This window comes from Pezoporus occidentalis, unplaced genomic scaffold, assembly GCF_034315485.1.
Source record: "Pezoporus occidentalis ecotype Australia unplaced genomic scaffold, CSIRO_AGI_Poc_V1 ctg53, whole genome shotgun sequence".
Classification (NCBI taxonomy): Eukaryota; Metazoa; Chordata; class Aves; order Psittaciformes; family Psittacidae; genus Pezoporus; species Pezoporus occidentalis.
Genome location: NW_026915866.1, coordinates 2338346 through 2355889, shown reverse-complemented (window position 1 = coordinate 2355889; position 17544 = coordinate 2338346). Strand labels below are relative to the sequence as shown.

Here is a 17544-nt window from a genome sequence, read left to right as displayed (position 1 = left end):
AAATAGCATAACAAAGTCCACATTGCAAACAGAAAAGTAATAGCCAAGGATAATTCAATACAAATTAATTACACACATTTTTCTACATCAAGATGTAAAGCTTTTAACTGCTCTGCCATTCACCAGTGAGACAGTGGGTGGCCTGTGTATAATGCTTTCTTCTTTGGCAGTACTGGCAAAGCTCTTCTTCCATACTCATGATACCTGATCCATTTTACAGCCTCCCATTTGGCCTGAAAGCAGCTGGGACAGGGATGTCCTTTGTTTATTATGCAGCAATGTGCAATCTTGGACACTGTGCAAAATAATAGCACAGATCTTGGTAAAAAATAATGAATCCTACAGTACCTGCTGCCAAAGCCAGGCAGTGCCAATTTCCACAGGAAACCTGCAGTATTGTCTGTTGGTTCAATTTCTTTATCAACCTAAAGACAATTACAGTATTTTAGAATAAGCATCCACAAATACAGTGTAACCTTATGTCAAAATTATTATTTCCATTCAGGTATTTGTTCTGCACAGACACATAACCTATGGTTTTGAGACTGAGGAATAGTCTTGAGGGTGACACAGATCCATACACAATAAATGCAAATCTGCAGAAACCTTTAGACACCATACACGGCTATGAAGCACAAAGGGTCCAGTCATCTTTAGTACAGTGATAAAATGAGACCCATCATCTGTGAACTGCTTTGGATGGAGAAGTTTCGGTGTCTGCCTCTGCCACCATCTACATGTCCTTGCACTTAGTGTTCTGACCCAGGTAGAATACATTAAATAAATATATGAAGAAAACTGAGCACCACCCTGAAGTTTCTGAGCATCATTCACTATACAGACCTAGAGTAGGCTGGTTTAGTAGCTTTACTGCTAACAGGCAACACTGCAAGAATTTCAGAGCTGAAGTGCCAGCTCACGTTGTCATACCTTTTCCCCTCCCCCCCAATCTTGAAATGTAGCTCCCATCTCAGAGGGACTTCCCAGGGACTGGAATAGAGATAGGTATCACACAGCATTTCTATTTTGGGGTCCTCCCTCTCTCTTTGCTCTGTACAAAAGATTTTTCATTGAGGAAGCCAAGCACATTCTAATTTTCTTTTCCATGCCCCAAGCACCCATGGGCAGAAGGCCCATACTTGAGGGCTTGTGTGAGTCCCCACAGGGCTCAAGAAGCACCAGTAAAATGCAGAAAAGGAGGAGGAATCGCCCTTACACCCCTACTTAAGAAATGCTCAATTACAGCCCCTCTGAGAGAAAGGAACGCTCCCACTGACTGCAGGCTGGAAGAGGAACAACCCTTGATCCACCACCTCCAGGAAGCTGCTTTAAGGAAACATGAATCTGTTAAGAATTTACCTTGGTACCATCACTGCATCTTCTACGGTGGTGAGGCCCAACTGCCCATCACTGCCGGCACCCCAGGAGAAGAGTTGGCCCTGGTCACTGAGTGCCACACTGTGAGACTCTCCGCAGGCCACATGCACGATGTGCTGCCCGGCCAGGGCTCCGATTTGCTCTGAGGAAACAGGAAACATCTCCAGTTACGGGATTAATTTCAGTGACACCAGGTCTGGGCAAATCTGTACACAAAGCCATTCAGATGGGTGCACCGATCCTCAGTTTGGTTTCAAAACACTTCCTTCAAGAGGACAGCACCAGATTTTACTGAGAACATGTACCTGCTGAGCTCTTCTGAAAGCCTAGTTTGCACATCATAGGAGAAAGGCAGGTACATTCCCCCGGTCTACACACAGCCAGCCTCGCAGAATCAGGGAAACCTATTGGGTTATTTATAAAACCTATGATTCTATTTAGAATCATGAAATCAGAGCGGTTTGGGTGGGAAGGAACCTTAAAGATCATCCAGTTCCAACCCCCAGACTTCCCATGTTTGAGGTTTTTTCAGTTTTGATGTGGGGACTGGCCAGGACCTAGAAGTTGGCAGACCCTGTAAAACATTTTTGACCTTCCACAGCTCCCATGTCCAACGAAGACAAGTCATCCACAAAGCTAATCAACCCATCCACCCCTTGCTTTACTGCTTCCTGCATGAAAGCATGTGTGTTACAACAACCCTGTACTGAATCTGGAACAGGTTTGAACCTTTAAACCTATTACTACCACTGTAATACACTCATTAAAAAGTCCCATAAAAAGCAAACAAAGGGAAGAGAGGGGAAAATCACTCCACCCTCTGAAAGATCACCCAAACTGAGTTTATATCATGTTGAACAACTGAAGTAAGTCTGACAACCACGTGTACCGAGTTTTTAGAAATGGACATGAAAGTCTTGGTTTTCAAAAAAAACACTGGAAATACCACACATCTGATAGAAAACTTCTCCACAAGACAAGCAGAAGTAAAGCTGGTTTAATTTTTACTTTCCTGAATAAATACAAATGTTCCACGTGGTAGAAGAAAAATTTCACCCACCCTGTAAGCTACAAGACAGTCATCAGTTTTACTAAGTCCCACTTGCCTGTGACATGAGAAGGAAGAGTAGTTACATGCCATTCTATGAAAATGATACCCCACATCAAGGGCATCCAGAAATCATTAACATGCTTAGCAGCAAAACCTGTATACCAATCAATCTAAATGTCCTAAATAAAAGGAGTCTGGGAGTCAGAAAATGAGAAGAATCCCTAATGGCTGTTATGGAAGAAAAAGGTAACAATTATTTAAATATGTATTCTAATAGAGGAAAATGCTACCCGAACATGTCATTTCACTCACAATAATTAATGCCAACAGAACCCACAAACATCTAGGAGGGCTTAAGGAATGGGCCTGCCTGCCATCTGGCCATCCTTTAGGCCTCCTACCATCCAATAATGCCTTTTGTCCTAAAGCTCTTTCCAGCAAGACTGATTTCACCCAGTCCCACTGGCAGCCCTGTGCAATGACACAGGTTTTGCGGGCGGTAATTCAATTTACACATGCAGTTTCCAGCCTTGGGCCCATAAGCATCCAACTGCAGCACTGCTAGGCAGCCTGGTTTTGTTCATTTGCATATATAATTGAGGGAGCCTATTTTTAACTGTGAGCTCTAAATAACCAGCAGCTGTATGGGCTGGTGAAGGTCAATCACAAACAACAGACGAGGTATCTCACCAGCACATGGCCGTAACCTCTTCCCCTCAGTCAGCCAGCAAGATAAAAAATACCCACTGCAATGTGCCTGACACATCACCTGAGTTCAGCCAAGTGTGCTTGTGTACTGAGACCTGAAGGTCTAAAATTAAACCTCCTGCTGGAGAGGAATAAAGGGATAAAGCCATCTTCATCTCCACAGGAAATCCCTTTGATTCATGAACCCATCACTTTGCTGTAAACTTGCTGACTGGGGTGCACTGAGACTGGCCACTATCCAGAGCGCGTGAGCTCTTAAAACTGGTCACAAGTTCACCGGCCTGCACATCTCCAAAAGCTGGTCCTTCCACGCTGCCGAACACTCCAGGGGACAGCACAAGTCTGACAAAATGACAAACATGGACAATACGGGAAGCTAGGGCATCCATAACAGAGACTGTGTTCTGCTACCTTCAGGCAATGACTGAGCTAATTTCTTCCCTGGGAAAGCATTATTTGCCACAAGTATACATGTCTCATTTGCTGTGGAAGGAGCTGCCCCTGAGCCATCTGACCACCAAAGGTCAGCATCAGGATCTGGAAGAGGCAGGACTCTGACCATAGCAATACTGCAACTGGAAGAACACCCTGCAGTATCAAGAGGCTGTGGCAAAGACTACATAGCAAGGACTTCACACACCAGAGCACAGAGAGGACATGTAACAGGTACAGAAATCCAGAGTGGTTGTTTCTGTCCCCACAGACTCCATCTTAAGTTTAATTTGGCAACAAAAACCTGACCTTGCTCTATGCCACTCCAGGGGACTAATAAATACCAACTTGTTTTGAAAGGCTGCCTGTGTTGCTGAAAGCCTTCAGTGACTGCACTGTTCACCCAAGAAGCGGAGTACAGCCTCACCTGAACTTGCTGGATGACCACAGACATAAAAAAACAAGCCTGTCTTGGAGATGAAGATCTTTGCCTTTAGAAATGTACACGTATGACCCATCTCACTGCAGGACATTCCTAAGACTATGTCAATTATAGCTTGCCTGCAAAGTCATGAAGAAATGTAAACACCAAACAGTGTAATCTTTACATGCTCACACATCTCTTTCCAGAGTGGGAAAAAAGCCAGCCTTCCCCTCAGGCACAGATTGTTCAGACAGTCCAACAAGAGTCCCAGTCCACTGTCAAGCTTGCCAAGCCACCGAATGTACCATCTCCCTGCTAACTTAAGTAGTATTATCAAAAACAGCTGACAGTGACTTCTTTGTTAACCCACCCCTTCCTCACATCAAAATATGAGGTGTTTTAGTACTTGGTATACATTTGTTTTAATTTCCAGAGCATCACAACAATATTATTCATTCCACAGAAAGGATGTATCACTGCACCAATATGAAGGGTACAAAGGGTGAAGTTTATTCTTAGTATTGTGTCTTCGGTAACTGATGAATAGAACCAGTCAAATGGAGCTTAACTGGCACAACTATATACAAAACTAAGCAGAACAAAACCCTGAAAGCAACAGGAAGGGGCTGAAGGAGTTATGCAATAGAATGTTTCAACATGTCGTAAAACTTTCAAAAACCGACCAAAACCCCAAGTTCCAAGAAGTACACATTGACCCAATCTGTTCTTTCTGGAGCCATCAGCTGTCTCAAAACAGCACTAATGCTCAGAAGTAATTTATCAGTTCTTTGTATCTGGTGGAGTTCAGTTTTCATTTCTCTCTTCTGTCCACTTTAACTCATGGATCTCAACACAAACAGACATATGAAGGTTTGACTTCTTTAGGTCTTAACCTTGTTAGATCTTTTCATAATATACACATTGGACCAAAGAATGAGGTCCAGGCAAAATGCTGTCAGGACACGCATACTCTGAATGGTGACAGAGCCTGGTTTCCTGGACTGCTCTTGTGCTTTTTTGCCTGTCTGTGCTTTGCAGGGACACTCCATCAACAAAGTTGAGGACAAGAGCTGTATGTTTCTGTAACTCAACTTTCTGACAGCTCATTTAGCCTCAAGGCTATGAAATGGCAGTAAAGCTGGGACAAGAATGAAAACCCCTGAAAAGCCCACCTTCAGTCCATAGTTTCACTGTTCATAAAAGAGAGCTTGTGCTTTGCCTCCTGCAGTGCTGGAAAGCCATACAAGATCCTCAGTATCTGCAACTGTTGGAAGCACAAAGCACTCACTTATACTGCGCTGATTAAAATGTACAGGCAATGAATGATTAATTAGCTCTCCTAGTAAATCTATCAGAGAGTTGGTACACCCTTTCTATGTACAGCTTCCAGCTGCTTGCAAGACAGGTTTTTGCTAGAGGATGTGGCAGAATCCTTCAGCCATATGTGTACTGGGACATACAAGAACAGCACCAGATGGCTTCTGCTGTCTGAAAATGATGTACAGAAACTATCAGCCCTGAGGTTTACACCTTAGGTGGCAGAATCTGGATTTCTCCACCAGTGAGAAGAAGCTGTGGCTTGGAAAAATTTCAAGTGATTTCAGTCTTACCTGGACACCTGGACAAAACCCAACCCAAGCATTCGCTCATCTTGATTACTGCTGTCTGCTGGGACTCTTATTTATAAGAGTCTTTCTAGCTTGCCCAGATAAGAAAGAAATAGTGGCTTAAACACAGGGGAGAAACAACCATGGGCAAGAATTCCCTTGGGTTAAATGCCAGCAGATGGCAAGTCTGAGGACAGATGAGCCAGTTTCTTTGCACTGCAATGCTTATTATTATAGTCCATATCTACGCTGAGATACATCATGCCTGAGATAAAACAACTTAATGCACAAGGCAGCTGGATGTGTAATGAGACATCAGTAGCAACCTAAACTTTACCCATATGGTCTTTCTGTTCTGAGTACTGAAAGCCTTGGAACAGGCAAGGATCCGAGTTCTCTCCTTTAAGAGATAAATTATATCAACACATTAAACCACCTAACAAGGTGACACTAATAGTCTTAGTGCTTATGGAAGCCTGATTCAAGAGTCAAAAATTCCATGAAAAACCTGCCACAACCTACAAGAAAATGAGAAAAACACTATGGCCCAGACTTACCAGTCACCAGCAATTCATTAAAGCACTTATAAAAAGCAAGCAATCAATAGTTGATCCCCAAACTCCCTGACAAGATTTTTATACGTTTAACAGGGAATTTCAGCTGTCTGCTGATTCCCCAGTCTCCACTGGCACATCCCAGAGATGTTTCTGCATATGGACATCCTGGCTGTATTTCTAGGCTGCGATGAGCTTCATGAATCCAATCCTAATGAAGTTAGCTGAGCGTTAAACATGTCTGAGGTTTAATGGAACTGGAAAGAGAAAAAGAGAAAAACTAAAGTACAGCAACTGAAACTCTGGCAACCCAAAGTGCATTAAGTACACCAAGACTCCTCCCTCCCCTTATGAAGGTTTCTCCTTATTTTGGCAACATAACTTCAACAACGTCTCAGCTATTCAGGGCTTTTACTAGTACTAGCAGCACAAGTACACTCACCAACTTTTCCAGGAACCATCATCTCCAGTGGAAGTGTGATTCTGCCACTTGGAAACTGGTAACTGGGGAAGGGAAAAAATCAAGCTGTTTGTCAGGACCTTTTTGCCTCTTCTGCTCTCCTTTTAGTTTCCAAGAATAAGCCTCTAATTTTCCTCTGCACACTTTCAGCTCCCAAGCACCTAGTCATCTTGTGCTCACAACTGCCATGGACAAGATCTGGAGTCTAGGTCTGGGAGGAAGAACTCAGACTCTGTAAGCCACTTAAGGAAAATACAGATTTTCTGAAGCTATCAGGCGCTTTTAAAAACTGAAGCTAATCCACCCAGCTAAAAATGCTACTGTGGCTTCACTCACACCATCTCTGCAGGCTGTGATTTGTCAGCAGCAACACTGGAGGAAGCCTCAGAGGGAGGAGGCGAGGGCTGAAGGACAGTTTCAGGAACACACCTTTGTAACTGCAGACAGTCTCTAGCATGGCCAGGTGTATGGCACACACAGCACGTAGGCAGGCAGAATGACCCTGCCCCACACTAGCCCCACAATTTTGCAACCACTACCTTCCTCCTCCTTGCTGAGCCTCTCCAAGAAGGCATCACGTGCTTGCTGTATCTTGGACTCAGATGATGCGAGACTACTGCGAGCAAGTGTGTGGGAAGCATCATGCTCTGCACCTGCACAACATAAGACTACAAAAGCAAACCTCATGGGAAGACCACATCCCCACTGTATGACACCTACCTTCGCTTTCTGCCTGCTATTCTCTCCCTCTCTGTCACAGCCCACCTTATTCTCAAACTTCCCTTAGTGTGGGCCAAAAAGTATGGAGCAAACAAAAGTTTACATCAGCACATAACCTCGTGTGACTTTTGGCAACTGAAGTTTACTACATCCATAAAGGAAATTGGGTTTTAAAAGTTCAACTTGCAAATAATGAGGTCTTCCTTTTGTGAGATGCTGCTACACTTGCAGCAGAAAACAGAGTAGTACCAAGAACAGCCTGATTAGAGACTGGCAACTGAAGTTAAGGCTCTGACAATTTGGGTACAAAGGAGTCTCACCTGTGGCAGCCCCAGGCTTTGACAAAGTACCATGTGATTTTCAAAAGTACCTGGTGCATGTCTCACTCTGTTCCCATTTATTTCAATCCTGCACTGATATGCACCGGAGCAGGACAAAGGCACACTTTCCGGGAAAGCCACACCTGCACAGTGCAGACTCAGTACAGCATCCCTGCCTTCAGGTTCACAAACACCGCTTGAAAATATGTTACTGCAAAGCAGTGCAGTGACTAGGAAAGGAAGGTAATTAACACAGTCCTAGTAAACATTTATAAAAGCTTACTGATTTTTTAATACTGTAAGATTTGACAGACATTCCAAGAAGAGGAGAGCTGAGCATCTGTACATTCCTTTTTGGTGTGTTTATATAGATAGGCAGCTGTTTAAAAGGCAGGTCAGTTAAGAGAGTGAGCATCTCTTCACAGCTGTGCTGTAGGAACAGCTGTTTTCTGACAGCAACCTTAAGTGTCACAAATATTTCATTTCTGAGAAGAAAAAGAAGTTTCATTGAGATCTTTGAGATAAATTCTTCTTTCCCATACAGCTTAAGGAAGAGTATCAGGCTGGTTTACATTGACCGAGTCAAAATCACCAGAGTTACGCATCTTCTGGAATACTTGATGTCTATAAACAGAACAAGGAACAAGCATACACCATGAGTCGCAATCAAACTCGGTCTTTCCATATAATAGTCGCACACTGAAAAACAAACCAACCCCTTTTACAGGAAAGGGGTCATTGATCCTGGAGACCATTACACACTCTTGCAAGCCTTCAAGATCAAATCATACAAAATGCCTTATATTCACTTTTACCAAAAACACAGGCTTTGTTACCTCAACACACATTCCTGTGTGCTTTTATACAAAGGAAACACAAAATATTAAGGCAAGAGAAAGACCACCTGGGCTGCTACATTGGAAGTGGAAGTAGAATTTTTGTAGTTGGAGGAGCGAGATTTCTTATTTCAGATGTCTATTCATAGACCTCCACCTATACAAAAAGCCAGTAACTGCGTATCAGCACCTGTGGTTGTGTTACATAACACAACGTGAAGACAAGAACAATGAACTTACAGCACCAGCAGCCACCAAACTACTAAAATCTCTCCTAGAAGCTGGGATTCTCAGCCCTGCTTATGCATTCAGCTTAATGAAGTCATCACTTTTGTCCAGTACAGACAACTAGTCTGGGTATGAAAAGGTCAATGCATTATCACCTCCAGCTTTTTTCCTGCCTCTTCCTTTACCTCACCACACGTACACAGCTACCCACTCATTTCACCCTGAGCTCATCTTTCAGCTTCAGCATGGTTGCAGAAGACGGGACAGCCATTGGTGCCACATACCATACACACACCAGGGTTTCATGCTCCTTCCAAACCAGGCATATGGACAGCCTTTATCTCTGTTGCACCTTCAGAAAGCCTCCAAATACACAATACAGGAATAACAAATACAGCCAAGATAAATGCAACTTCAGGTTGCTAAACTGCCCTACAAATCCCCAATTAAAGGGCAAAAAGCTGGTCCATCACGTCCTCAGTACAATAGCCTGTACTGATTCTAAAACAGCGTATCTTGCTTTCCTGGACTCACTCTGCTTTTCACCCCTCAAAGTCAAATCAAAAGAGAAATCTGGTGGTTGTAATAATAAATGTGGTTTTAGAGACAGCACTTCAGAGTTACATCTGAGAACACATTACAGCCATTTCAGGCTCGGACTATAAATTTCTTTACTAACAAGAAATCACATTTCTGCTGGTTTATGGTTCTCCTCAAGGGCCTCACCTCTCTTCAGTTTATACTCTCCTAATCCTGTGGTCTCATAGTATTGGTAGGAGTCAGTTATCATCCAGACCACACAAATTTTAAACCATCTCCCCATAAATATCTGGCACATCCACAGCCCTCCGCAAATCAATTCAACACAACACATGCATATTTACGACATCTAAGAGAAAGCACTTCCTTCGATTTTGTTTCTTGTTTGGCCATACACATATTTTTTTTAAATTAAGTCATTTTTGAATCCAGCTTTCTAATTTTGAAACCTAAAATCATCCTGAGGCCCAAATTGCACTAGTTCAGCTGAGATGGACATACTGTAACACAAGTCCACATTGCTGCAGTCACTAGTGACACGACAACCTCATATAGCCTTGGTCAGATCTGGTAAGCGATCAAGAGATAGGTACAAATGAAGATACCCAACGCTGCAAAGGGGTGGCCAGTTCAATATAATAATGTCTTTTTTTACAAATAACATTTATGATAGGTGCTGAAACATAAACTGTGGCCTAATCCTTCCTTTATTGTTTTTCCATTTTGAAGTCAGCTACTGCAGGTCAGCATTGAAGGCCTGACTCTGCAAGCGCCCCCCTGTCCCCACATGGCTCCATCCCTCCCTCACACTTGTTCCAGGCACACCCTCCCAGGCTTTGGCAAGACCAATGCCTACAAACAGGGCTGCCATGCCTCTACTACATTTTTCACAGCATGCAGCTCTGCTTCAGGATATAAAGTGCCAGAATGCAAAGCAGGACTTTCCCACACCACAGCACTTGGAAAGGGTTGCAATAGCCACATACCTCAGCTCCATGCCCCAACTCATAGTTGGGGACAAAACCATCTCACATCCTCTGTGAAAAGCCTGCTCAGTGGGACCTCCTGGAGTTACTGGCATTTAAGCTCCTTCTTCTTGTTTCTCCTCATGCAAAAGAGCAGGAGGGCAGGAGAACTAACCATCCTCTTTTCCCACCATGAGAGGCACTCAGCCTCACTGATTCAATGCAGTAGCCATACCTCATCTGCAACATGGTCAATTCCACAGCTGCATCCAACAAACACGAGTCCTGCCACCACTCTCCTCCTGTGCAACCAGGGACTCCTGGCAGACTTCTCACCCACCAGGAAGAGGCTAAAAGAGGAAAATCTATACAGACTGTCCTTCCAAGCAGGTCGCACATCTGAATTCTCAGCTGTTACAGGGTTTATGATTAACAGGCATGCCACAGTGAGCACTAAGGTCTCTGTAACCCCGTGCTGAAGTGCAGGAGAAGTGGACTTGTGTTTGAAAAGAAAGGCCACTGAGTTCAGAGAAATACAGGTGATCCAGATCATGTAGTGGCTTTTGTTCTGGTATTTTTTTCCTGCTTTTTGAAAGAGATTGAACATCATGATATTTCTAGCTCTGCAGTGATGAGTAGGTAGGCTCCACAATTTACACAGAAGCAATGCTACCCTGCCATTTGCATCCAGAACGGAAATATGGTGAAAAAGCATGGTTTTGTCTGCTGTATATTACCAGAGGAAAGGTTCAAGGAGAATTTGTCCCCAGACATTTTCCTGCAACTCTGAGACAGTGATTACCAAAGCCCACGTTTTCTCACTAGCAGAAGTCAAATGAAATCCAAATGACTTGCAGAGAATAAACCTCTAGACCAAAAAAAGAACAAGTTCCACATCTCGGACTTGAGCACATTTTAAAAGCTTTCAAATGGCTAACCACCAGCTAGTTACTTCACGCTCCTCTAATTCAGCCCAAATGCCAAAAGAGCCTTTACCTTAAGCACCCAGGCCTTTGCTCCCCAGAATACGCACGCACATTCAGATAGAACATACTTATCTAGGAATCACCACAGAGAGTCAAGACCTCATGTCAGACCTGCAAAAAATCAAAGTGATTTCATGGCTGAAGAACTGGAAATACAGATATAGCCACAGAGAATAAATCTGCTTCCTGAAATGATTGCAGTACAAAATTATCACTTCTTATTAGAGACATAAAGTATGTTAACACCTGATGCTGCTCAGGAAATTAACGCAAACTCAGACTGATTCTGCAGAGCAGTGGACTCAATAGTTCAAAACTAAGATTGCCAAATTGCTTCTCCTAAGACATTGTCAGAGACTCTGGGAACTCCAAGTACATCGACTTACTTAAGTAGTTACTCTGAGTAACTACTTAACACAGGTCAGACAGAACCTTTATTAACTATGGTCATGGTGACAGAATACTGGGACAGCATTTCTCCCTCTGCATCCCTGCCAAGTGATTGCAGAGACACAAGCTATAGACCGTTTCAGGGAAGAAAAAAAAACCAAAACATTTCAGTAATAACAAAGCCAGGTATCCATCCCTGAGAGGGATGAGCTCCTCAAGTAGCTTGCTAACCACAATTCAAATAAGGAATGAAACAGTAAGTAACATCACAATGTGGGGAGATGCTCTTGGTGGAGTGACACACCCAAGTATTTCCCTAGCTCAGAAGTGGGGGGCTGAAAACCATCATAGACTGTTTGCTCTTTATTCAAAAATAACATTTTTTTAGTGAGGATAAACGTCTTAGACATCTTAAATATTCATTTTATCACTACAATGTAAAATCTGAGGAAAGGGCACTTCCAGAAAATAAACCTCTATTCACTCATATTCTTTCAATGCAAACACTCCCCGAGTAATTTCTGTTCTCAAGAGTGGAGAGGCGCAAGATTCACCTTGCAAACTACTATGTCTGCATTACACCCACAAGCTCAGCTGATGTGACAGTGAACACAGCTTTTTAATTAACAAGTTCCTTTCATTTCAAAAGGAGCTTGTCCTTCAAAGGGTCCTTCAAAAGGTGTCCTCTAAAGGACTCCTCCAAGAAAAACTACTGAAACAATTCTGCGCCACTGCTTGACATTTTTGTGAGCAGCATGAATGAGAAGCAAAATGGAATCCTCCTATCACACATATAAGTGGGTAGCAGAACAAGGGGAAAAAAAATATCATTATTTGGAATATATAGTAAGGGAAGAAAGGGATGCAGTCTTCACATAAATTCACTGCAAATATAACAACTCTTCTCCCACTGGAAGACATTACCCGCAGGTTTTACAAGGAGAACAGGGTTAGATCCATTTTCAGTGCATTGCAAAGTCCCAGAATTTTATTCACAAGCAGACCTGATCCTGGGAAATAACCATCTCTGATTAAACACCACAATCACACATTCTGAAAACACTTAATTTTTTAGCATGCTGGCAGCATAAGACACACAGATAAGAAGTGTGACAGATAAAAAGGGAGTTTCCTCTTGCAAGCACAGACCTGTGCTCCACCCCTCAGAAGTCACCTAGCCTTCAAAAGGTTTAAGACCCCCTGCATATTTGCATGTCTTGATGTTACTCTCAAGCCCAGCCAAGCCACTCTGCAGATCATGGTAAGCATGCCTGGAGGGAACAATCAATACTGTCAGCCCCTGGCATCTCCTGCTGCAGAAGGCTGTGCTGCAGCAGATGTGGCTCACTTCCAGAGCTGGGCAGAGGTCAGCCACTTCCAGCTTCTTTTGCAGGCTAGGCAGAATCAAGCCATAAGACAGTAAAACCAAGAGGCCTCAACCTGCACTGCCTTGTCCAGCAGAAGCTGGAGAGATGCAGTTGCAAGACTCCCAGCTCCAGGCATTTATTCCATTCGCTACCTCAGACACCTCATGATAGTCATCTGTAACTTTCAACAACTCAAGCCCCTGTGCCCCATACATGTATCTCCACTTCCTGTCAGACATAGCTTCATTCATAGGTCCACAACTAATGGAAAATAGAAAATACTATCTTTGATGTGCATTTCTATACAAAAGGTGTATAAGGTCATCTTTATTCCATGCAAGGGAAGTGGAGGCGAAAGAGGGCTTGTTTCTTCTTGTTCCTATTTACAAAGGCAAACTAAGAAATTCAGTTCCCATTGCCACAAGCCAAAGCAGATCCACACAAAATAGTGTGTGGGACAGGACTCTCCCCCAGTTTACTGTTGGTATAAAGACTGCTGTGACTGTTCATCATGAGTTCAAAAGAGAAGCTGTCCCTTGCTTTAAGCACACCTCTCCCACCTGCCCCAGCCAGCAGAAACACCATTGCAGGCACAGCCAGCATTGCTTTGTCAGCAGAGAAACAGTTTCTCAAGGATGGTCACGGGCTCCTCAGACAGCAGCACTGCAGAACCTTTTTCCAGAGTAAATGAAACCTGCAGGATAACTGGGAATTGGTGTCACATCTTAGCGACAGTCCCTCAATTTAAGGGGTAGCAGTAGGACACCTGAGATCAAACTCAAAGACCATTTTACTTCTATTTCCAAATCTCAGGCTGCCCCTCTTCTACAGGCCTAGTTAAAGGCAGGATTGCCTACGTGCTAGAGGTCTGCACTCCAGCATTCAGGATTCATGAGATTCATCTCCAGCTCTGAGACGCCAATTCTGGGGTCTCTGCACTACAGTCATGCAGCTAGTTAGGTGATTTGCAGGATGAAGTATCCTCATCAGACTGGGCACAACATTCTCAGGCTTACCTTCCTTTTCCTAAGCATCTCATTTATTCCAAAGCCTAAATTTACAAGTCCTCAGAAGATGAACAGTGGTTGTGCACAGAGAGGACTTAAGCATTCTTGCTAATCCCAACCTCTTTTAGTAATTGTCTATAAACCACTGGTAGGAAAAGCAAGAGAGGCCAGATTCAAGATCAACTCCTAATCCAGCACCTTGGACACCCAGCATCCAACATCTACCACTGCATTTCTGAGAGTGAGAGGAACACAGAAGATGAACTGACAGAAAAAAGGAGCAGTGGAATCAGGTCAGGTTTGCACACAATACTCATGGAGAACTGTGGGTATTTTGTACACAACTCATATCTCCATCATGCCATAATGGCGTACATTACAGAAGCCCCAAGCCTTACAGAGGGTAGCCTGCAGTTCGACAAAAACATCTTATTGCTCTCATTACCCACAGATGAATATTTATTATATTATGGAAACAGAAATACATGTATCTTTATCACACGCCAAAAGCAAGAAGTTAATGGAAGTTAATGAATCAGAAGGCAAACATTCAAAAGAAAGTCTGTAAGGCAGGCTTCAGGGATTCTCAAAATACACAAACTGCTCATTCACCCTGGGAAGGAGAGGCATTAGCTCTCTGTGGTTCTGCACACACAGGTTCTGCCCACTGGAATACAATAAAGAAAATACAATTTGAGTGTGGGGAACACAAGGTTAGAATGACCTTCTTGTAGATCAAGAAAGCATGAGGGGTGAAAGCACAAGTCAACAAGAGATTTCCATGATGGGAAACAAAATTTGTAAACCCTCTAAATGGCTAAAATCAGGTTTGTTCTCCACAACTGTACTCAAGGCAGATCTCTTTGATGTAAATGACAAAATTCCCAGCAATAACTGAACAAGAGTAGGCATAAGGATGCAGTGCGATTGCAAAGACAAAGCAAAGACATTTGTGACTCATGGCCCTCTCTCCCCTTTTACAAAAAGGCAACATAATGCCAAACAACACAGCCTGCCCTGAGACCATCTGCGCTCGCCTCTGTTTCGATGCATTTCCCAGACACTGAGACCTGTCTCCCCACCCATACTGCTGAGCTTTAGCTTTCCACAGCCAGCAAATACTATTCAGCATCATTACTGTGTTATTACACATGATCTTCAGCTCTGTTAGCTCATTCACAGCAATCAACAACAAAGCAGCTTCCATTATCTTCTCAGCCCACCAGCCTAGAGACAGTTTGAAGTGCATATAAAAAGCAGATTTACCTGGCTTGGTTCCTTCACAGTCATGCCCCAGCTGGCCTTTTGTGTTCAAGCCACAAGTATACACTTCCCCATCTTCCAGCAGGAACACAGAGTGGTTTCCTCCACATGCCACCTCCTTGACATTTCTGTCATGAATGAAGCCATACACCTGTGGTTCAGGAATGATGACCTGGAGGTTGCTACCTATCCCAGGTTGTCCAAAAGACGAGTAACCCCAGCATAGCATTTTCTCTCTTTTCAAGAAGTCATGTATCCTTCCTGGGAAAGAGAAACAGGGAAGGAGTGTGAGCGAAGCAAGTACTCAACAAGTGATTCTACAGAGATAAGCTGCTCAGAGCAGGAGGTGGAAACAATCCAAAAAGGCATTTCCTGCATGACTGACAGGCTTCTGGACTGAGAGTAAAACGGATTTCCACCATTACACAGACAAAGAAAGAGGAATCAAGATAGCTCAGGTACTAAGTCAGCACCTTGACCTGGCCATCTCCACCTGGCAGTAGTAGTGTTCTGAAACACAGCAGACCTGAGCTTTTATTTCAGCCAAACCCAGTGCAATGCTTTTTAGACTCACAGGTCCAAACCTGAACTGTTGGAGTTAAGAGAGTTATATCTGGGACCACTCCTTAAAGAAATCTTTAAAAATTATCTCAAAAATGGTCAAACTAGTCCTGAACAGACCAACATGGGTATTTGTGGTATACTGGCCAATGCAGAACTGTTATTTCTGATAAACCCAGATTAAGAAGTATTTTGCTCAACTGGACATATTCTTGCAACCTAAATGTGTGCATGTACACATCCTCCCCCCAAGCTGCAGCAAGAATTCCCCAAGAAGAAGCAGTTCACACGGAGCAGCACACTGACAGCTTGGCCCCAACAGCTATGGACAGACAACATTAATGCAACTTGCCAGCAGCCAGGTGCTGTATTTTATGCTGTGCTCAGTAGGAGTCAGAGATATCAGAGACATGAGTAGCATGGGAAGGAAAGAGCCATAGCAATATGAAAGGCTCAATGAATTACTCAGCCCGAACTTGATAATGACAACAGGATGATAATACATAAAAGGTGGGGGGAGGGAAAGAGCTCTCATTCCAGAAGAAGCATGTGAAAGATTTTGGTAACACTCCCTCATCACTCCTAATCTCAATAGGCTTGGGTTATTTGTTAAACATGCTATACTAATACGACACTGAGAACTCTTCTGTTTGAGCCAGAAATCAATTAAAGTTTTTTTGTAAAGGAAAGAAGAAAGAAGAAAATGAAGGATCCGAGACATCAAGTCTTATGGCTCACCATGCCAAGTTTTAAACTAAGGCCATTTACAGCAGCAGCATTTACTGTTTTAGCACAGGAACAAAAAGCAAAAGGTAACCCCTGAAATGCTGAAGATTCCTCAAGGAAACAAGATTTCTTCTCCCACTCTGAGCAGATAAGAAACACGTGTGTTCAGGTCATTTCCAAAGCCTGGTGCTAATTCAAGCTCTAGGTATTAGCATTAAAGCCTTTCCTAATCTAAGCAACAAGCATTCATCTCTTACCCTGCTACCCCGGCCTGTCAGTCAGGTGCGAGGCAGGACTGAGCTGGATGGGGGAGGAAGAGGACTGGATTTTCCAGTTATACTGCATTGGTGGTGCAGTTTCCTACCACAAGCCATTCTTATTAGGTTCTTTAAAGCATGCTATGAATCCCATTTATCTCTAACTGCTTTTGCTCCTTTATAGCATAATTCAATTCATTCACATCCACAGATGTGCTTATCACCAGCCAGCTTCAAAGCACCCAGAGGAAAAAGCAGGAGGTTACAAGGCTCTGTCTAGTTAAATCAGTCATTGTGTACACTCTGTACTTGGTTGCCCTCAGCACAAAAGTCTGATGAAAGATACCCCTCTACACTGGCTACATCATTTCCTACACCAAGAATAGGAATGCCATCGGACACAGTAAAATTGCGAGCATGTGCTTTAAATGACACAACTGCTATATTTATAGTGAACTTCATGTTCTGTCTTAAAAAAAAAATAAATAAAAGCTTAAGCAACACCCTGAAGGTGGCAACACAAAGGCCATTTCAGAACTGGCATCTGAAACAGCAGAAATCTGGGACTATCATTTTTCTCAGCCTGGGGAATTACTCTGTCATGAAGACACAAGCAGCACAATAGCAGCAAACTTGAAGATCAAAGATCACATTCCCTGCTACTACAACTGGATGTTGCCTCTGAGCTGAAAAGATTTCACCACTATGCAACCTGAACTACAGTGACATTGTACAATATGAGCTAAATATTCACTTGGGATACCT

General features: G+C 43.3%; 1 protein-coding gene across 9 annotated transcripts in view; it reads right to left on the bottom strand.

The window, feature by feature from the left end:
• HERC3 (HECT and RLD domain containing E3 ubiquitin protein ligase 3) overlaps positions 1-17544 on the bottom strand; it is a 49069-nt gene that overhangs the window by 28787 nt on the left and 2738 nt on the right. For 8 of the 9 annotated variants that reach the window (XR_009968287.1, XR_009968289.1, XR_009968288.1 and 5 more), the window contains exons 2-4: positions 15239-15496; positions 1360-1519; positions 349-425 (exon numbers count right to left, since the gene is read on the bottom strand). Coding sequence is in view for 5 of the 9 variants with exons in the window: in XM_062637582.1 (XP_062493566.1) it covers positions 349-425; positions 1360-1519; positions 15239-15464 (463 nt within the window). In the remaining 4 variants the exon portion in view is untranslated. Of the gene's footprint in view, positions 1-348; positions 426-1359; positions 1520-6595; positions 6658-15238; positions 15497-17544 lie in introns of those variants that run through there. The other variant, XM_062637581.1, reaches the window with a different exon arrangement.